Below are 23,304 nucleotides of genomic sequence, written 5' to 3'. Positions count from 1 at the left end.
TATGGTTTAAAAAAAAAAAGTGGTCAGTTTCTGACCTTTTAGGCTTAATTTTAGCTATGAGTGAATTTCTTTGGATGTAGTACAGTATTTACCTCACAAAAATACAAGTTTTTAATGGAAACATTGAAACAACCTTAATGAAAGTGATGCAAGTGGTGTTTTTACTATCTGGTGTTAAACAGTCAGATGCTATTATAGAAATGAATAAAAATTAAATAAAATAGCCCACAGATCTTAATTATTTGTATAGTTGGGCAAATGCTGCAAAAAACTTCATGACGATATTGAACGGAAACTACAACAATCACTGTTTTTTCTTTGTTTTCTGTGAATTTTCATACAAGTGAAAATTTTGCAAGAAAACTTTGTAGCAAGTGAGTCTTGCTAATACTATCCAAACAAAAGCCATGCTGGCAACTTGAAATCTCCTTTGACTTCCCTTCACAATACAATTTTTAGTCATCCAGTCAGTGAACAGAAACAATCTAACGTGACTTAGAAGTCCAAACAAACATCACAAACAATGAGTAACAAGGGAATAATTTTATATGTTTACATAAAATGCCCAAACGGCTTTGAATAATGAAAAAATTAACAAATTTGTTACAGGAACAAAAATCCAAATTCATTGAATAACTTATTCACTACCAACAGCTCACCCATCTCTAATCATTTGTTAGTCAGGGCTAACCAATTTTGACATTATGACAGAGCAGGTTGTTAGGATTTCAAAAGGGAAATATTTGCCTGTCTTTCTAGTCTGAAACTATATTGCTTTATCACTTTGTATTTCTATATTTCCTTGGAAATTTCTCATGTTACATGAATGTTATGAGTTCTATAGATATACCTCTAGATAGGTTTGTGTGTTTTGCATGACTATCATCTAACAAAATAATATTTTTATAACCGTCAGTTAATTCTTTGCCAAAGTTAACACTTTAAATTCAAGTAAATTGTTGTAGCAACTTGGCCAAAAATATGTCAAGCTCTCCATTAACTGGGGCATAAAACTGTCTAACTTCCCTTGCCGACAGATTTGAAAGAAATTGCAGATAACTGAAGAGAAACTGATTTAGCAGATGGTCAGAAGTGCATGGTGAAGGGATATCTATAATCTCTCTCTCTCTCAAATTGTACATAAACATATATTTAAAATATTAATATTTTCCCATTGGAAGGATGCTGACCCAGTTCTGCTTCTTTTTCTTTAATATGTGTTGCTTTTCCAAACTAAACACAGCTTGGGTTGGGGACGTAAGGATTGTGTGTATTGTACAGTACATATTTTCCTCAGAAAACACCAATTCCTAGTGACTAGCTACAAAAGAGGATGAGAGAGGCTGGTGAGGGCTTACTCTCTGAGGAGGATCTTCAGTGAGTATTAAGTCTCTAGTGGGGCTGTGGAGATGCCTTCTTGACTTTCTAGCCATGACACTTCCTTTGTGCTGGTTTTCTTGGGCCTATGGGCTAAGTTTAGCAGAAAAGTGATGATCATTTGAGGTGCAGTCTTGTATTCCCACATAGCTGAGGATGAACAGTTTATGAAGTTCCTGCTAAAGAAAGGCTCCCCCAGGGCTTCAGGAAAACTCTGGCTGCTACCAGACTTGTAATTATTTCCCACACTCTTCCCATAGTCTCCTCCTTGTCCTCCTCCCTGCCAGCAAAGGTGGGTCACTGAACTTTAATTTTATGGCAGTTTCATTTTGCTGCTCAGACCAGTGAATTAGAACAATACTTTAAGAAAGCATTAAAGAAAGTATTAAGAAAAATGAATGCGATAAAGATGACAAAGGAGAGAATGAATGAGGACAGTTCAAGAGTGTGACCCCACTGGAATTGCTGATATGGAACGTGATGTATTCCCTTTGGTGACACTTGTATACCTTGTCATGCCAATAAAGTTCTTGAGATTGGAGGTCGTGTTAAAAGAGAGACAGGAGAATGAAAGGTTGCAAGATGAAGATGGATGAGGTGTAAATGGGAGGGAATGAGGAGGTGCTCTTGAAACCATGCAGGTGGAAGTAGGGAATTGAATACTTCATCCTCCAATTCCCCCCTTATAGCAAAGTAACTTCTTCAATGTCCCCAAACTATTCAGTTCCAGATACAAATCCTTTCATCCTAGCAAAAGAAAATAAGCCCCTTCTACTCCAGTATGTGTGTGTAGGGAGCACAGAGACTGGCTACTGACACTATAGTCATAAATAACATAGTAGCGAGCTTTTAAAAACCACAGGTTAAAGGATGAGGGCTGCCATGACGCATACAGAGAGACTGAGATCAGAGGATCAGCTAAAAGGGATCAGGAGGAACAATGAATCCTCTTGTTCCGAGTTATATTTATGAGTACTTCATTGCACCTAAAGTTCATATTTTATTGGCTAGGCCATGGGGTTTCCCCATTTGCTCTTCTCTTAAAATAACACCCCTGGCTAAAATTTCCTATAAAACACACAAGTGCTACAGCAGGCAGAACTCGTCAGCCCTGACAACAGCTCATTTAGTTTGCGGGTGGGGTGCATGGGGGCAGGAGTTGGTTTGTATTTTGTATTGTATTTTAAGACTTGATTTCTGTGCAAAAATTACTGTAAAATGAGTACAATCGTATTGGTTTTATGGTCCTGTACTTTGGCCAGAGTATTACAGAGAGATCCTTCGGTAGTCAAACCAAGCCAGTCATTTCCAACCATTTTAAGCAATTGTGCCAGTATACTAGACTATGCTGATGGTATCATCCACTCTGTCTCCTCCTATTTAGTGATGTGTATTGTACCCACAATGATAAGAGTAGAACTTGGAGCGGCCCATCCTCTTTTGCAGATAGGGGCATGCACAACTGATAGACGACAATGACACAGTGGGGCCCAGCACAAAGGCACATTACTAAAGTAATGAGTGGAAGCCTAGAAAGCTAGTCAGGAAAACCTGAAGTATCAATGCTAGTACATGGTATGCATCCATTGTTGGCAACCAACAAACTAGGGGAAAAAATTCCTCCAGTGCTCCCTTGTACGATATTGAAGGCTGAATCAGACTTTACCAGGATGACCAATAGTATTTTCATCCATATAAATACCTAATATTTACGGCTAAATTCTCTACTGGTGTATGTGATGTCACCTATAATGTCTAATATTTTACTCATTCATGTCTGCAGAGAATTTGGCCCATGAAGACCCTTTACATGTAGTTTTTTAAATGAATTAATTTCTTCACCACTATATTATTGTTTTTAACACTCGTGTATTTAAACTACAGTAAAAGGAATGAAATTAAAGGAATACCTATTGCAAAGTCCCAATGGCCTACTCAGTTGCGGCACATGAAAACATAAGAATGGTCATACTGGGTCAGATCAATGGACCATCTAGTCCAGTATTCTTTCTTCCAACAGTGGCCAGTGCCAGATGCTTCAGAGGGAATGAACAGAAAAGACAATTAATTATCGAGTGATCCATCCCCTGTTGTCCAGTCCCAGCATCTGGCAGTCAGAGACACAGGAACATCTGGAGAATGGGATTGCATCCCTGGCCATCTTGGCTAATAGACATTGATGGACCTATCCTCCATGAATGTATCTAATTCTTTTTGAATCCAGTTAGACTTTTGGCCTTCACAACATCCCCTGACAATGAGTTCCACAGGTTGACTGCGCATTGAGTGAAGAAGCACTTCTTTTTGTTTGCTTTAAACCTGCTACTATTAATGTAATTGAGTGACCTTTTGGTACTTGTACTACATGAAGGGGTAAATAACACTTGCTTATTCATTTTCTCCACACCCATCATGATTTTATAGACCTCTGTCATATCCCCCTTTAGTCATCACTTTTCCAAGCTGAACAGTCCCAGTCTTTTTAATCTCTCCTCACGAGGAAGCTGTTCCATACCCCTAATAGTTTTTTGTTTCCCTTCTCTGTACTGTTTACCATTTTTTTTGAGAACCAGAACTGCATGCAGTATTTAAGGTGTGGGCATAGTATGTAATGGTTTTATGATATTTACTGTCTTGAAAATGATAACGCCTCTTAACCATTTTTTTTATTTGTGAAGGAAATGGTCTTTAATCTGTGAAGTTTTAAAAGGATGGATGTGCGTATATATATCTATATCTATATATATCTCAATCCTTCCATTTTCTCTTTCTTTCTCTTTTTCTCTTTCTTTCTCGGACTGTATTGCTGTAACATGTAGAAGCCCTAGTCATGGACCAGGAGCCCATTCTGCTAGGTGCTATACAAACACAGAACAAAAATGTATGTATTCAGTTGTAAAATACTTTCTTAAAATTATTTTATATACAAGTACAGATATATAGATATATAATGTGTGTCAAAAACACATCTGTTCATCTTCCTGATGTGGCCAGAATTGCTAATTAGTAATCTACTAACAGTATAATTTGCCTGGGGAGAAGGTTGAGCTGATTCTTATGTTGTGGTGATATTAATTTCTGTGCTAATAATTTGATAAGGGAAGTCAAGGGACACAACGAGAAATCTTTGGCCTGCAGGTTAAGGACAATAAGAAAGAGGTTTTAAAATGCATTAGGAACAAAAAGAATACTGACAAGGGTATTGGTCCATTACTAGATGGAAATGGTAGAATTATCAGTAATAATGTAGAAGAGGCAGAGGTAATTCAATACATATTTCTGTTCTATATTTGGGGGTAAAAACAAACGATGCAGTCTCATCATATGGTGGTAACACTCATTCCACTAGTTTCTCTGGAGGATGTTGAACAGAAGCTTACTAAAGTTAGACATTTTTAAATCAGCAGTTCCGGATAACTTGCATACAAGAGTTTTAAAAGAACTAGCTGAGGAGCTAGCTGGATCATTAATATTGATTTTCAATAAGTCTTGGAGGACTATGGAAGTTCCAGAAGACTGGAACAAGGCTAATGTGTCATTTTAAAAGAAAAAGGATAAATGGTATGATCTGTTAATTATATTCCTGTCAGACTGACATTGATCCTGGGCAAGAAAATGGAGCAGCTGATACAGGATTTGATTAATAATGAAATAAAGGAGGGTAACGTAATGAATGTAGATCAACATGAGTTTATAGAAAATAGTTTGACTGTAACTTGATATCTTTTTTTGATGAGATTACAGGTTTGGTTGATAAAGGTAATAGTGTTCATGTAATATACTTTGCCTTCTGTATGACATTTGATTTGGTGCCACATGGCACTTATATAAACCAAATTTCTATAAAATTAACTAGGAATACATTAAATGGATTAAAAACTGGCTTACTCATTGGTCTGAAAAGGTAACTGTAAACAAAAAATTGTCATTGAGGGGGTCTGTTTCCAGTGGGGTCCTGCAGGGATGGTTCTTGGCCCTACCCTATTTGTCATCTTTAGCAATGACCAGGAAGAAAACGTAAAATCATCACTGACACAAAAATTGGGGGAGTGGTAAATAGTGAAGAGGACAGGTCACTGATTCAGAGCAATCTGAATCACTTGGTAAACTGCGTGGAAGCAAGCAGTATGCATTTTAATATGGCTAAATGTACATGTATACATCTAGGAACAAAGAATATAGGCCATACTTACAGGATGAGGGACTTTGTCCTGCAAAACAGTGACTCTGAAAAAGATTTGGCGGTTATGGTGGATAATCAGCTGAACATGACCTCCCAGAGTGACTTTCTGGCCAAAAGAGCTAATGCAATCCTAGGATGCATGAACAAGGGAATCTCAAATAGGAAGAGAGAGGTTATTTTACCTGTGTGTATGGCACTGGTGTGAACACTGCTGGAATACTGTGTCCAGTTCTGGTGCTCACAATTAAAGAAGTATTTTGATAAATTAGAGAAGGTTCAGAGAAAAGTCAAGAGAATGATTAAAGGATTAGAAAACATGCCTTAAAGTGATAGACTGATCTCCTTGTGTCTATTTAACTTAAAAACAGAAGGTTATGGGGTGTCTTGATTACAGTGTATAAGAACCTCAATGTGGAAAAGTATTTAATGGGCTCCTGCGTCGAGTAGTGAAAGGTATAACACAAACCAATGGCTGCATTTTGAAGCTAAACAAATTCAGACTGGAAGTAAGGTGTAATTTTTTAACAGTGAGAGTAATTTATTGTTGGAATAATTTACCAACCGTTGTGGTGGATTCTCCATGACTGACAATTTTTTTTGAACCAAGATTGGACGTTTTTCTAAAAATGCTGGGGAAGTTCTATGGTCTGTGCTATAGGAGGTCAGATTCAATGATCACAGGGGTCCCTTCTTGCCTTAGCATCTATGAATAAAACCAAACCACAGGAAGGGAGGTAGTGGTGACTCTACACAGGGCTTTGCTTTAGATCAGGTGGAGAATGGCACGTGGTCACGCATGATGTAAGATGCCAAAGGATTATTTGAACCCACTCTGCAAAAGAGGTATGAAATGGGAAAAATGGTAGAGATCCTGAGGATGGATGATGGAACAGCAGGCCCAGCATGCAGCACACCAACAGCAAATGGTTTTGCTGTGATTTATGATGGAAAATAGGAGGCTCAGGCAATTGCCCTGTAGTAAGACTGTTTTGGAACAGGTGCTCCAGAGGTTCTTTAACCCAGGGCATCTCCTAGGTTGCCAGCGAGTATTTGTCCTTCTCTGTCCTAGATTAAATAGATTAGACCTCAGAATGGCAATCAGTCACCCTCAAGTTAGTGGTACTTGGTGTGTGGAACGTGGAAATCTGTATGGAGGCTGAACGGCTGGAGAGTCTACCACAGCCACGGTCGCAGCCCAGACCTAAAGGACAGTCAATGGGCTGTCCAAGGAAGAAAACCAGAGAGATTCACTTTCCAGACAAAGATGCCCTGCCTCAGTTTCTCCATCTGTAAAATAAGGATGCTTGTATGGAGCTTACATGCCTTGTGAGCTCTAATTCCCTTGGACAAACCTTTCCTTCTCTCCATAAGCACAGAGGGCCAAAGATGTTTCAGAATTGGTCTAGGACTGTGGTTTCACCCAGTGGTGGAGGCAGAATTTGGGGGACCAACAAAGGTTTGAGCTCCCTGTTCGTCCAGTGGAGGTAGACATGGTGGATCTGCAACTACATAAATCCCGTGGCCTCTGTCCCCCACATACCCTATTTTTAATGTGGCTGTGCACTTTGTATAAGATTTAGCTCTTGAGAGCTTTGTAGCCCCTTGCGCTTGTACTGTGCATTCTTCCTGGGGATTTCAAAGTGTCCTTGTTCTAGAAGGAGATGTCAGTAGATTGCTGTGAATCATAATCTTCAGGATGTATTTATAAAGACAGACAGTCATGTAGATGAAACAAAGAATTATTAAGACTAAAGCAGTAAAAGCTGCCTAACTCACTCAGGTATTGTGAGACTAGCCTAGTTTATGACTGCAAGGTATAAAATTGTGCAAACTTACTATAAAATGTCTCTACATAATAAAGATAAAACACAGAAAGCACATACGTCTCTCTAGTTTAATACACTGGGGTTGTTGTTTTTCCTTTTTTAAAAAGTCCTTAAATTATACTATTTTTCCCCTCATCAATACTGTGCAGCCTTAGCAGCACTGACCTTTCCAGGCTGCCTGTTTGGACCATGGTTTATCAGATGACCATTTGACCCCTTTGTTAATTGTGCTTAATTGCATCCTGTTGCAACATTTTGAAATAAGGATGAGAGTTCATGGATCTGCTCCCAGGAGTTGAGGACTAATAACAGCATTTGAGCCTGGTGCTGTGAGATGCTGAGTAACCTCCCATTTAGTTCAGTGGGAGTTGAGGGTTGCTTAGTAGCTTGCAAGATAAGTCCTTTAAACTCTTATATTTCACAAGTAGGTTCCCAGTTACTTGTAAGACCTGGAGCTTTCCCAAAGGCCTCAATGCTGCATTGAGGAGCATAGGTCCCTTGTATCAGCTCCATTAACTGGAGTTTGAAGAAGATAACCTGGGATCTGTGCCTCTGTTCCCATGAGAGAGCTTACTCTGTCTTTCCAGAATTTCTCCCTTTTACTTCTCTAATGCTGCCATTTCTCCTGAGCTGACTGTGAGTCTCATGAAGTTTGGTGGTCTTCTTGGAGTCCAAGACTTACGTGAGAATCTCAGCTTTCATGTTTTTTTTTCTTAATGAAGTTTCTAATCCTATGGTTGCAAAAAAAAAAAAAAAAAAAAAAAGTGGCCTTTAAATGTTCAAAAAGCAGAAGGCAAGTAAAAAGAACCCAAACTTTATTTTTTTAAAACCATGATTTTTAAACCAGTCCCATGATTTGCGTGTGTGAGGGTGTCTGTCTAAGGAATTTTGAACACTAGGGTTGAAGATACTGCTTCAGTCCCCCAGAGGGCGGAGATTTCCATGTGCCCTTTCACTGTGCAGCAAAGATGGGAGAGGCTCCCAACAAATAGCATTGCTATTGTTTTGTTGTTCAGATCTCACAAGGAAGTTCTCAGAGTGCTTCATATCTGAAAACAGATGAAGAAAAGAAGCAATAAAATTTAAAAACAAAATCCTCAGCTGGTGTAAAATAATTTACCTCTATTAACTTCATTTGAGCAATGCTGATTAACACCAACTGAGGATCTGGGCCCAAGTTTTTAAGAAGCACAATATGGAAGAGTATGTTATCAAACGATGATTAAAAACAGAGATAATTAACCTCTTAAGTGTTTTGTGAAGAATTAACTATGGTTGTGGAGGATTGTAGAAGAAGCCCAGTTACACAATGTTTGCCATGTAGTAGTTGGAATTTAGAAATTGTTTGACTCTGGATTGTAAGAACCTAGGTGGATCTGGCACCAACTCATGAACCTGTCTCTGAAAAGAAAAGTGTTCTTGAAATAAATACTAAGTTTTAGAGGTAGCACAGGCAAAACCTGCAGGTTAGATTTCTATGTTCACATTTACTTATGGAAGATGCTATCCTTCTTTCAAGGTGCTTAGTTATGATCCTGTTTGGTTTAAAAACCAACTCCAACAAGCTGAATATTGCAGTAGTCTAATCAAAAGGAGATAAAGACATGAACGAGCTTCATGGTCTCAGACAAAAATAAATATAATTGAAATAATAGAATATGATGTGATGACTTAAAGGAAACGCTGCCTGTATTCTGGTGATCTTTGTGAGGGATGTTTATTGTAAGACAAGATAATAATGTTTATCAGTATGATTCACTTTTAGGTGGCACATCAGAATATAGCCATTTCCTCTTTTTAATGCCTGCAGTGTGCACTTCAGATATTTCCTATCATAGCTCATTATGTGTGCTTGTGTTCCCTTATAACCACCTTGAAGTCTTCCAGCAATACACTTTCAATTCCCTTTTGCATTCTGGAATCGTGTTTAGTGAGGCTCCATAGCATACACTATCATGTGGATAGAGACCTAAAAAATCCATAGTGTAGCCCATGTTACAGAGTGAACAGATGACGGGGATTTTGTGTTGTGTTTTTGTATCACAATTATGGCACTGACTTAAATATATGAGAATAATATTACCCTTCCCCCTCCAACTTAAATTCTGAAACTGAAGACCAGATTTTTCAAATGGATATATACCAAAGAGCATGCCCACTTTTTCCAGCTTAATACAGATGTGCAAATACCATAAAGTGCGCATACGGTGGGGAGTTGTGCACATATGCTAGACCAGACTTGTGTGCAAGCATCTGATGATTTGAATACTAGACTCTATAATACAATTTCCTAAAAGGGGATTTCGAGCCCTATATGTTTGTCCTGTGTTTACATCACCACTTGCTGCAGTATGTGAAAGAAGCCTGCTTTGTTAACATGGCATGAACATCCCTTTGGACTAGTGGGATATATTATGGCCAGCTCCAACCAAATTGTTCAATCTTGCCTTCAATGTATTGTCAAGAACATGAAAGCAAGGTAGCCCCAAAAGGTAGGGTACAATCATGGGCTGGGCAACAGATAGGGCTATTTTTCGATTAAATGTAATTTGGAACCATCATCAGAGATTACGCCAGTAGTCATTTTTAGTCCTAGGAGAAACAAGAGCATACTATAAACCGCAGTCAAGAAAAAGGTAGATCCTGCACTGTGTTGTAAATATCAAATTTTCCTCATTGTCCTGGCTCTACAAACATATAGTTTGAAATAAAAATACAGAGTAGCATGTTAGTGCTCAATTTATCAAACACAAGTATCTGTCTCTTAAGTTTAAGCTCCGCTAACAGCCAAGCAGCTGGAGTTGTAGCACATAAAATACATCTTAAGATTGGGTTAATTATTCCAGAGATTAATTATATTGATGAATGACTCTGCAATCAACATGGGTGTTCTGATTGTCTCACTCTCCTAGTAATCCAAACAATAGACAGCTACATGTTAGGTTCGGGGTAGGCATCCATTGTGGTTCTACCCATGGCTAAACTGAGTTCTTCCCAGGCAGACAAACTTGCATCAGCCATATGCTCCTACTACCACAGAGGCAGGGAAGAAAGTTGCGGGGGCTTTCAATATGCTCCTTGACTTGCAGCACCTGGAGCGCTTTGGTAATGGGGAGCAAGATAGATCCAGAGTCATGCAACCTTCCCCAAATCCAATGCCTCTCTTTTTTAACCTGGTGATAAATGTACATTGGGAAAGAATTGTTCAAAGTATTCATGCAGATTGGTGAGTTCTGAATTCACTTTAATCGTTCAGGAAAGAGTTCTGGGTTTCATTGTGGACAGTTCAGCAAAGGTGCCCAATGTGAAAAATGTTAGGGTGCAAAAGAAATGTTTTTGTTGTTCCCATCCTATCATTTGGCCAGGAATAAATCATGATCCAAACACACAGTGAAGCAAATACTGTAGTTCTGATTACGATTACAAGCATATCCGGTGTGAGGATCAGTAAGGGTAAATGTCCTTTTGCACGCTGCAGATTTTTGGTATGCTTTAACTAAACTACTTCCTTGTAGTTTTACAATAAACAATAAAGTGACATTGCTACATAAGTTGCAGAACTAGAACACGGAAGGCATAAAATATATAGGGTGGTTTAAATCCACTGGTGTAAATCGGTGTAGCTTCACTGATTTCAGTGGAGGTACACATATTTATAATAAGTCAGGATATGGCCCAAAATATGTTAAATTATGTTGTTTATGCAAACTTCAGCGTATTTACAATGTCTCACTAAGAAAATATTGAATGTGTCAAAGTAATTCTAAAGTGATCATCTACAATACACTTTTCTGTTTTCTCTAAATGTATGTTCTGGGCATTTTAAATTTTATTTATTTATTCATTCATTTATGATCGTTGTTACAGCTGGCTTGATTTTGTTTCGTGTTTAGTCAAAGTTGAAATGCAGCATTCTAAAATGAAATAGCAGGAGGTTCATTGTTCAGCACAGTTAATAGTAATTGCAGCATAGAGTTCCCTATTCAGCCAATGAGTATTTGAAGGGTTAAACTTTAATTACTGGTTTTCTTAACCAGAAATTGTTTCCCTGCTTTATTTCTTATTTCATGTAAAATGTGATTCACTGATCATTCTAGATCGAATTGGTAGTGAGGGTAATGTTAAAACATCAGTAACCCACTAAAAGGAGGTAAACTTTAAAGAGCAATACTACACTGATTCATACCTTATTAGGGCAAGTTGATCATGAAGTAAGAAGGTAGAGCTCACATGGAAGCCTCTGCTGAACAGGACAGTGTTAAACATTGCATGAAGTTTGTCAGAAAATGCATAAGTGGTCAAATAACTTGCCGTGATTCGGTGGATTGGGGGGGTGGGGGGATATAGTGGGGGGATATAGTGAGAGAAGTAACTAACAGGAGGCGAGACAATCAATGCGCTTTAGCTTCTATACTCCTGTTGCCTTATGGTCCTACATTCCCCTTCAGCCTTCTCACAAGTTACACTCCATCTTCAAATTCTTTGCCTGTTAAATCAGTTATAACGTCCACCCATTTTCTGACCAACTTTCCCCCGATGTATAAATTGAGTTACTGTTCAAACTCTGTGGAACCAAAAAGCAAGCGACTTGAATGAGATTGCACTAGGTGTAGGTTACGGCAGAATTTGGTGCTGAAAGTTTCAAGAATGAGGAAAAAGAAGTGTGTGTGTGTGTGTGTGTATTCCTTCGATTCCTGCATGTACTGTAGACGTAGGTCAGGAATCTGGATTTGAAATACAACCTGACACGTTCAATAGCAATAAAAGTTTCAGAGCTCTCATTGTGTACAGCTAGTTCTCAAGCAGTTTTTTTCCCCCTGTGGTTCACTAATCTGCAGGCTGTGTTGGCCTGACATCCTGACCTTTAGGTTTGGAAAGAAACCTGGCTATAATTGTTACCTTTCATTGCAACCATTTGGTATGGGAGAAAACTAGAGCTAAATATTAGGAAAAATAATAGATTATTGACACACCATATCAATATGTACTTGATTTTTCTAAACCATAGCCATCAGAATAGTTGACTTAACTGAAAAAGCAGAGAAAATTAATATCCTTGCTCATGGTGTTCAGATGAATTATCTTAGATGCCTTCCTTAATAAAGGGCTGTATAGTAAAAACTAGTCTCCTAACAGGACATGAAATAAATGTGGAAAATTTGACTTCCTGCTTGAAATGGGAGCTCTAATGTAGTCTGATCTAGACCTACATGATACTTTATTCATTTCTGAAAGACTTATTTTCCTTAGTGAAATGGTAATGCCAGTCCAATATCTAATGGGCACACTATTTTGAGTGAGGTTATCGGTGTCTAGCATGCCTATGTAATAAATGTTGTCATATCATTGGTGAGGCCTCATCTGGAGTACTGTGTCCAGTTTTGGGCCCCACACTTCAAGAAGGATGTGGATAAATTGGAGAGAGTCCAGCGAAGGGCAACAAAAATGATTAGGGGTCTGGAACACATGAGTTATGAGGAGAGGCTGAGGGAGCTGGGATTGTTTAGCCTGCAGAAGAGAAGAATGAGGGGGGATTTGATAGCTGCTTTCAACTACCTGAAAGGGGGTTCCAAAGAGGATGGCTCTAGACTGTTCTCAATGGTAGCAGATGACAGAACGAGGAGTAATGGTCTCAAGTTGCAGTGGGGGAGGTTTAGATTGGATATTAGGAAAAACTTTTGCACTAAGAGGGTGGTGAAACACTGGAATGCGTTACCTAGGGAGGTGGTAGAATCTCCTTCCTTAGAGGTTTTTAAGGTCAGGCTTGACAAAGCCCTGGCTGGGATGATTTAACTGGGAATTGGTCCTGCTTCGAGCAGGGGGTTGGACTAGATGACCTTCTGGGGTCCCTTCCAACCCTTATATTCTATGATTCTATGATCATTTAAAGTGATGGACTGAAATAAAGGGTCCTTATTTGTTTCTCACAAGAAAAACTGTTTGGTCCAGATTCTTCTCTCAGTTGTGTCATTTTGTGACACTTCAGCAGCAGTCCTGAAACTGTCTCAGCTGCCTATGGGAGGATTAATTACCCCAGCAAAGCTAGAACTGCTGTTCGTGGCACAGAACCATAGTGACAGATCCCGTGCTAGCCCAACCTCCACCAAGTGACATGGCTGGGGGAAAGAGAGCATAGCCTCAAACTGCTCTAATTTAAGCCAGGGGACTGGACTGGTACACAGCTGGCCTAGGATTAGTGAAGTGCAGAGATAGTTGTGCTGTGTGTTTCAGCCAAACATCAGGGCTACAGGATTCAGTGGAAGTTTTGTCTCCAAAGGTTCAAGCCTTAAATACAATGGAAACAAGAAATAATGGAAATTACTTTCAGTTCGTTCTGATTTTTGTTGTGGTGATGATGATGATAATAATACTTAGCTTTTCACAGTGCTTTTCACTTCCCAAACCCTGTTCCAGTAGGAACTAGACTCCGTATTTTTTGCTATTCCTTATCCATACTGTTTCACTGGCAAGGTTCAAACTAGCTTAGGGAAGATGAAGCGTTTTTCCACTTACAATATCAATAACTGAAAACCTTCCAGAATTTAATAAATTTTGGGTCAGCTGTAGTGTAATACTTGTTTTGACTTGTAAAGGAAGTGCATGTGACTTGGAAGGCATAAATGGAATGAATACCATATGTTTACAAATTAGCTTTTCACCAAAACAGTTAATGTAGTGAGACTGGTTATTTCTTCAAAATGTATATTTACTTCAGGGATATTTTAGCCTATATAAAGTGAATGGAAGATGCTGCTGGTAGAACATACTGGTAGCTTACTTATGATAAGATCCAGTTGTGCCTTTTCACACTGATGCACGTTGGAGTCTGTGCAGGAGAGGGGTACTGGTAGACACTGTGATGTTGTCCCTTGGAGCTCTTGGAAGTATTGCAGAGAGAGGGAACTCTGGGGAAGACAAGTCTGGGAGAATATTCTGATGACTTTAACTGCTCAGGCTTTGCGTCTTAAAGGAATTAAAAGGAGGAGTAAATAGATTTTACTACAAACCCTTCTATACTTCACTTTCTTTCACACACACAATTTTCTTTTTCTCCTGGTTGCAGAATTGGTGTCTGCCATTTATTAAAGTTGATTATGTCACATGGATGTTTTGAGAGGAATGTCACAAAGACCCAGCTAACCAATAGCTAGGACTTTTGCAAATTCATATTTGGCTAACCCATAAAAACCCTTTTGTTCTCAAAAGTAAAAAAACCCTGTGGTGTTACAGCAGTTCTTGGCAAAGATTTAAGAGCAAAGTGCTTGGGAGAGATCCTTTAATACTAAGAATTCATGGCTTTTACAAGATACTGAATACTGCAGTAAATTATTTACAAAAATTCTATGAATGATAAGTAATTAAAACTAATCTATCCTTGTAAGAAGTGAACAAAGTGCAGTTTTGTTGCAGTACCCTTGATTGATTTAACCATAGTTGTTCCCTTCCTCTCTAAGGTTCTGATCCAGTCTACTGCAGTGAATGAAAGCCTTTCCATAAATTCCACCGCTGCTTTGGGTCAGGTTCTAATTCATATATTTCAATAATTCTGAGTAATTACTAAAGAGGTATTATCAAATTACTGGATTTAATAAACATTAGTCAGCTAATTTTTTTAATTGAAACTGGCATGATCTGCACAGCATTTTGTCAAACAGTTCATAGAACGTATCTTTTAGTTCAGTTGAGGACAACTGGGCAAATTCTGCTCAGCTGATCTGGTAAACAAATAACCTCTTTGGCTTCAGTGTAATGGCTCTGGACTTACGTAAATTAGTGTCACTTGCAGCAGAATTTGACCCATCAGATTTCATGTTTTGTAATTTAATAAAAAAAGACCATTATATGTAAAATCTATTTATATTACACTTTCAAAACCACATCTGGAGACCTACAATTAGCTTAAATAAAACCAGGGCAGTAATAACAAATGCCGCATCATTTAAATATATAGTTCTTCAATAAAAGTACTCTTCAAAGACCAAAGTGCTGCAATGAAAATTTAACTTACTGCAGACTTACACTCCTTGCTCAAGTAAAATTCTCATTGATTTTGGTTGTGGTTTTATCTGAGTAGGGAGTGCAGAATTTGGCTCCTAGTGTTCTGTCACAGTAAGCTTTATAGTATTTAAACTGTAACTTTTACGCTGTTGTTTGTTTTCTGGTAAAAGATGTTTTTATCACTTTAGTTGTTCAAGTATTTTTCACTGCAGTTCAATTTGAAGGTTCTGTTCAACCAAAAAAAATCCCTGGATCTTCTAGAAGACCGTGGGCCTTATTCAAAGTCCATTGAGGTCAATGAAAATACTTTGGATTGGGTCCTTCATTTTTAGGGCTTCCAGAGTACAGCAGAGAAACCTATATATATATTTTTAATTAAGCCTATTTCTAGCTTGTAAAATTTGGACTCCTTGCTTTCCACACTGTGCAAGCCTGTACAAAGATACACCGCTTTAAAATACAGTTTGTAGGTGTTAGCTTGGTCTCCTCATGCGCTTGAAGTGTAGAACATGAATGGGGGGGTCTGAATATGGCTCTTAATTTTTCTTCAATGCATTGAATTAAAATATTTGCATATGGGAAAACAATGGTTTTATCTTTCACCCTGCTCTAGATTAGACCACTTCTGCTATCTGCATACCTTCACTAAGTTTCTCAGTTTGTTGTGATTTTGTTTGTTATATAAAGTGTAGCCATAGGAAGTAAGAATAGATTTCTAGTCATTTGAATTTTTGGAGAGAAGAGCAAGAATGCTGTAAATAGCTGTTTGATGTCTGTCTTTTCACAGTAGCACAATAGCTAATTCCTGGGGCCTCTGACCTTTTAGTGTCCTGTAACAAAGTATTTGCATTAATCTGTTGCTTATCTGTCACCTACCACATTTGATATTTCCAGCCTCTGCTTTCAATTATCAGTCATTAGAGGTAGGACTGGGTAACTTCAGGAGAAAACTCCTGGAATCTTTGGCCTGTTTTGTCAGATAACCACAAGTATTTACTGTAGATAAACTATCATTTCATTGTATTCAAGATGTAAACGAGTGTAGTTTGTAGTATATCAGCTTACCGTAACCTCTCTCACCTTGAGGTAGTTAAAACTGACTAGTTTATTTTAGTGCTTGTGCAAAGAATTCAAACAGTGAAATTTAGTGAGATTAGGATAAGTGACCTGTTACAGTCACATGATCTATAAGCCCCACCAGTTTTGCCAGTGCAAGTATATTTAACAGTGAAACAGTGACAATAAGCTAAGTAGTAAAATATCACAGCTTTAATATGTGTAAGTATAATGTGTAGAAAAAAACTTTGTGATCATGCAGGACTTCAATTTCAGTGACATGTGTTGGAGGTCTCATGGTACAAAACCCTCCTCAGAATTTCTAAGCAATATCAATGAGAATTTCTTAACTCAAAAAGTGTTGCAGCCAACATGGAGGAATTCTCTGTTCGACCTTGTCTTTAAAAAAAGGAAGTAATCAGAGAACAAAAAATTAATGATCGTTTCGGTAGAAGTGATCATGACTTGATCACATTTATAACACGCAACCAGAGTAAAGTCCAGACTAGTAACATATACACGTGGTGCTTTAATTGGGCCAATTTCACAAAGCTAAAAACAATTTTGAGGCAGATCAACTGGGAGGAAGAATTTAATCAGAACATTGTGAATTATAATTGGGAATCATTTTAAGACCACCTTATTAAATGCCAAAAACCACAATCCCCCATTCGGGAAAGGCTGTACTGCTTAAGAAACAGATCTGGTCTACAGGGGAACTGAAGGCAGCTATTAAAAGTAATGTAATATATAAAATAAATGGAAGAAAGGGGAAGTTGATAGTAATGAATATAAATCAGAAGTTATCAATTTTCTACAATTCCTAACGGAAGCAAAGGGACATAAGAAATCTATGCTCGGCACAGTTAAGGACTATAAAATGCAGGTTTTTTTAAAAAGAGGATTGGGAACAAAAAGAATCCTGAAAATGGGTATTGATACATTATTAGATGGAAATGGTAGAATTATCAATAATAATGCAGAAAAGGCAGAAGTGTTCAGTAAATATTGTTCCATATTTGCGGAAAAAACAGATGATATTGTCTGATCAGATGGTGATAACAGTCTTTCCATTCCTCTAGTATCTTTGAAGGATGTTAAACAGAAGCTACGAAAGTTAGACATTGTTAAATCAGCAGGTCCAGACAACTTGCACACAAGAATTTTTAAAGAGATAACTGAGGAACTAAGTGGACTGTTAATGTGGATTTTCAATAAGTCTTGGAGCACTGTGAAAAATCCAGAAGAGTAGAACAGACCTTATAACCTAGGTAGTTATAGGCCTGTCAGTGTGACATAGAATCCGGGCAAGATAATGAAGTAGCTGTTATGGAACTTAATTAATAAAAAAGCAAGGAGGGTAATGTAATGAATGCAAATCAACATGGGTTTCTGGAAAATAGATTCTGTCATACTAACTTGATATAAAAGTAACATGGCACATATTAAATGGATTAAAATCTGGCTAATGGATAAATCTCAAAATGTAAAAATGTAATATGTAAATTGGAAATTGTCATTAAGCAGGTTTGTTTCCAGTGAGGTCCTGTAGGGATTGTTTATTGACTCCATTCTATTCAACATTTTGTCAGTGACCTAGAAGAAAACATAATATCATCGCTGTTTGTTAGTTTGCAGATTGGGTGGGGGTGGTAAATAATGAAGAGGTCAGGTCACTGATTCAGAGCAATCTGGATCACTTGGTAAACTGGGCGCAAGCAAATTATATTTGTTTTAATATGACTAAATATAAATGTATACTCTAGGAACAAAGAATGTAGACAGTGCAAATTCTCTGCATCTATTTCAGTGGAGCTGCCTCAGTTTACTCCAGCAGAAAAATTAACCCAATATTTTCTCTTGAGATCAATGGTGATCCGTTTTATAAAGCAACTCTTAGATGTGGCTCTTTTTTTTTTTTTTTTTTTGTAATTTAGTTTAGTATGAATGCATTGTGACACTGAATGTTTCACTGGCCATATTGATGGCTGGCAAGAAAATGCTCTTTGCCATTTACTCAGTCATTTCTTGTTAATATCCCCCTGAGCTGGTGGTGAACCAGTGCCCCAATGTAGTGTTAAACACGTATGTTGGAGGTTCTGTTTTTAAGATGAGATTTGAAACCTAGGTCCTAGGCAATTGTAACAACTTAAGATCTCCCTTTTATAATACCGTTTGCTCTGATGTTCTAGTCAGATCCCAGTTTGAGTAATTATATTCCATTTATTTAAGTTCCCCTTGCAATTTCAAATGGTTAAGATGTATTTCCTCACTTCCTGTTGTTAGCTGTTGCATAGTATTGCTGTACTGTATTCCATTAAACTGCTGTTGTGATCCATCCCTGTGATGGCTGCCTTTCAGCTAGTGAATTGGTGCGTGTATGTATATGATAGAGAATTGGAGTAGTAAATATTTAAGGTTTCTTAAGTGTTTCCTTTATAAGAACCTGTTTTTCAGAGTCTCATAACTTTCAGAAACTTCTGCCTCCTAAAATCTTTTTGTCATGGGACCAGATCCTGGATGACACCATGGCTCCCTTTGTGCTACTTCAGCATGCAAAAGAACCTGAAAGCTTCCCTGAATGGAAAGAAGAGGATTTCCTTGGCAGAAGGGAATCCCTTACCAGTACAGAGTTAATGTAGGGGTGTGGGGTTTGTCTTTATACAGATTCTATTATATTATCTTCGCTACTAAGAAGTTTTATTTCAATGGATTGTATGGACTCTCTTAGAAAGAATGTTACTCCCCCACTTCTATGACCTAATCTGCCCTTCTTTATAGTTCATAGATAGCTATTATTATATCACATTGTTTGGGGTTTTTTTTAAATTCCATTATGTGTCAGTAATGCCTATTTCAAAATCTTATTTGATTGCTAGGCATTCTAGTTCACCTATGTTTGCTTTTAATTTTCTCATGTTGGTATACTGAAATCTACAGTGTGAAATCCCAACCCCACTGAAGTTAATGGAAGTTTATCCGTTGACTTCAATAGAGCCAGGATTTCACCTATGGCTTTTATTTTTATTCAATTCTTTATTTGGACAATCAGTTATTTTTCTGGCATTTACCTCTGTTTTTTCAATTTGTCTGAATGTAATTCAGTCCTGTTCAATTGAAGATCAGGACTAAAAGAATGCACTGGAACAACAGAGGGGTGTGTGTGTGTGTGTGTTCTCCATATTGCAACAGTGCCTTTTCTTTGAAATAATAGAAATAGATAAGTAAAATGTGTGTTAGCCCTATTTAATATATTTAATTTTGTTTAACTCAACAGTAAATGATAAGTATTTTTTCAGTAGTTGTGTGTGCTTCTAGGAGAATACTATCAATGCTGTAATACGGTGTGTTGTAAATACTGATCCTATTTGTGTCTGAGTTATACCATGGGGGATACTTACTGTTTCCATACAAATGTTATTAATTTGAATTTATTGCAAAGTAGATAGACATGAAAACCAGACCAGTAATTCTGGGATTTGAAATCCGCATTTGGGGCCTAATTCTGCAACCCTTACTCACAGTGAGTAGCACTTACCCACATGAGAACTCCCTCTGAACTCCTTCAATAAGTAATAATCAAAGGGTTGCAGAATTGGGCCCTGGATTAATTCTACTTTTAAAATATTTTAAAAATGAAAACTCTTGGCACATTCTGCTCCCAAGTAGTCTTTAAATGTTCAATTATGACATTCATAATTTATAGCAAGATCTTCACTGTATTTTAAAAAAAAAAAAAAGCATCCCTGAACAATTCATTGTGATTGCATGTGCTAATTCATGTTGTACTCTGTATTAGTAATGAAAGACTTTAGTGTGTATTTTTTTAGACTTTTTGTTGAGGCACAGTTACAATAAAATGTTAACATACTACATCATACACTACTTACTACTTATTTAGGATCAGGTTAATATTCCAAGAACCTGGCTAAAGATTCTAGCTTGTTGGTTGGGGTGTCTGCCTCCTCTGAGTGTGCTAAAAAAGTTGACAAAATTTCTAAATTCTGATGCTCTTTTTAACACTTCTCTTGTGTATGTACTTGGTGTGAATGCTTTTACATATTTTTCTATACTGTAATTCCATTGAAAGAGTCCATTTTTCCATGAATGTGCAATACAAAGTCTAGCTGCGAACAATAAAACAGAAATTGATTTGTCGTCCTGTTTAAAATATAGATCCTTTATTGGAGCATTAAGTAAGCCGATCAGGGGATCTCATTGCTTTAAAAACTGGTCTGATATCAATATATATCTTGCTGTTTAGGAGCTAGTGATGGAGGTATTAAATAGACTGTATCCTGTTTCTCTTCAGTGGCAGCCCATTTATCTTTGGCTGCAGAGCGGGTAGTTTACATGCTTCTGCCTCTTGACTTTGTCTTACATGGAACAAAATCTCAGATCCTTAAAGTCAAAATGTGTATTTGGGCTAACTAACTCCTTGAGTTTGTTTAGAGAGGAGTTTTATGGTTCTTTGTCAGTCAAGAGAAATTTCATCTTCACTGAAGTAAAGATAATACTTTCTTATAGATAATATAGTCTGTGCAGTATGTTAGACTGACAAAGCAAAACTTGTCAACAGATCTGCACATTTAAAGAAGTCTATATTAATGAAATCCATTTCCAGTTATGCTTTAAAAGACTAAATAATAGGTGCATACTTAAGGACTGGCATTGAGAGTTGACAGAGGTGCTTTAAATACAGTTCTGAAAGTAATTTCAGCGTTTTTGGAAGGACAACTTTTACGTCCGTGTCATTAACTATGCACTTCAAAACCTAGCCCTATTTTCCTTTCCTTTCCCTTTTTAACGTAGAGTGCTTCAGGGCCAAAATTGTTACTCTCTTGGATCAGTGGAATGAAAATAGTAGATCTGAAAGTAGGAGAAGGGGTTGTGTGGGAAAAGAGTGTAGTGGGGCTTAGTGAGACTCAGTTTGTCGGCTCATCCCAGCCGAACTCAAGTTCTGAACCCTTTGGACTTCTCCCATCACTAGTAGACACGCGCTAACTCTTGATGAGACAGATGAATGGATCTGAATTCTTGACTCTGGACTTGCCAAATCTAGTAAGGTACAAAATTCTAATGCAGTTGGGGATCTACCACTGATTACCCCATAGGCATAAAAATGATGGGTGATCTTGTTTTTCATACATGTAAAATCACATTGAGTAATTATGTGGGCTTCTTTGATGCATCAAAACAAATATTCTGCAAAGACGTCCTCTCATACTACTGGGCCAGAACCTCAGCTAGTGTAAATTTAGCATAGTTCTGGTGATATTAATGGAGTTGTGCTGATTTACCCAGCTGAAGATCTGGCCCTCTGTTCTTAAAATACTGTGGGATCCTGATTAACTAGTTATGAGGATAGATTTTAGCTCCTGGTGGACCTTTGCTGCAATAAAAGAAGCATTGGAAACTGTACATAAACAAAAACATGGCAGAGAATTAATATATATGTGTGGAGAGGACTTATACTAGGAGTGTTGCTTCAATGTGCAGTTTGGGTGCCGGAACCACATAGCTCTGACTTGTGGTTCTCTTGCTCATACCACTGAAAGAGGACACTTTTATGCCATAAGATGACAGCATGTGTTAATTTATATGATGTAGTTTCTTCTTAAATATGTAGCAATTACGGTGCACTTAACGCTGTTCCAGAATTTATTGCCTCAGACAGAAGTAGTCAGCTTTCCCTGTTTTCTTTCCCGATTATTACCTACAGTCATGTACGCCAAGATCATTTGTGTGTCTCAAATAATTTTTGCTGTACATGTAACTAAACCCAAGTATCAAATCCTTCTGCAACTTTCATTTTATCCATATTTTTAGTTGCTTTACACCATGACTACTTTCAGTTTTCTTGATATTCTTTCCACTCTGACTTCTGGAATTTGTATAAAACCACAGAGGGTTTTTCCTCTTGAACTGAAGACCATTTGGCTTGTGGAGTTTCCTTTAACTGGAAATATGTCTGGATTTGTGGCTGTATTATTTGCACAGTTTTATATACTCCAGTTTGTTGGGATTTTTTTTAAACATAGTGAATGCACAGTTAATGATTGGATTGGTATATTCATTTCACTCCTTTAATTTAATTTAATTTTTTTTTCATAGTTGAAAGAGACAAGGACTTTTCTCATCAAAGAAGGCACTACAAAGAGTTTCGATTTGACTTGACTCAAATCCCACATGGAGAAGCAGTGACAGCAGCTGAATTCCGGATTTACAAGGACCGAAGCTACAGTCGGTTTGAGAATGAAACAATTAAGATTAGCATATATCAGATCATCAAGGAATACCCAAACAGGTACTATTTATTTAAAAAGAAAAAGAAAAAAAAGTCCTTATATTAGCATTCTCTCAAATGGAGAAGTGATAACTGGATATCTTTCACAAATTCATCTGCATCTAAACGTCTGCAAGATATTGTCACCATCAGTTAATTTAAGAGGCTGTTAATTCCTGGGAAACAACAGAAATTCAGCTACAAAAAAATCTTGTACAAAATGTCTCCATTGTTGGCAGAGTTTTTCCAGCCTGACTACCTAATCCGTGCACAATACATGCTCTCCATGTTTCTGTGTGCAGATGGGTTAAGTTAACTGTTCTGGATGAGCAAATGTCAGAATTGCATGCCCAATTTAAGTGGCCAATGTTAAAAAAGTTAGCCTTCATTGAAATATGGATTCCACAAGCCAAGTTTCATTTAACTACTGTATACTGTACAGTTCAGCTTTATTTATTTTTGTCAAAGCAAGAGCTGTATTGATTTTTTAAAATGTTATTTATTGTTTAAATACTGCCAAGGACTGCTATGTGTGTCTGTGAGTGAGTTAGGCAGTGTAGTTATGGCCGTGTCAGTCC

The 23,304-nt window shown here is 37.6% G+C and overlaps 1 protein-coding gene across 2 annotated transcripts in view; it reads left to right on the top strand.

Annotated features, from left to right (window-relative positions):
• BMP5 (bone morphogenetic protein 5) overlaps positions 1-23,304 on the top strand; it is a 71,548-nt gene that overhangs the window by 5,765 nt on the left and 42,479 nt on the right. For both annotated transcript variants that reach the window (XM_075126474.1, XM_048845252.2), the window contains one exon: positions 22,555-22,747. In XM_075126474.1, the coding sequence (XP_074982575.1) occupies positions 22,555-22,747 (193 nt within the window). The remainder of the gene's footprint in view (positions 1-22,554; positions 22,748-23,304) is intronic.

This window comes from Caretta caretta, chromosome 3 (assembly GCF_965140235.1).
Source record: "Caretta caretta isolate rCarCar2 chromosome 3, rCarCar1.hap1, whole genome shotgun sequence".
Classification (NCBI taxonomy): Eukaryota; Metazoa; Chordata; order Testudines; family Cheloniidae; genus Caretta; species Caretta caretta.
The sequence above is the reverse complement of the archived record's forward strand: the minus strand, read 5'-3'. Positions and strand labels throughout refer to the sequence as shown.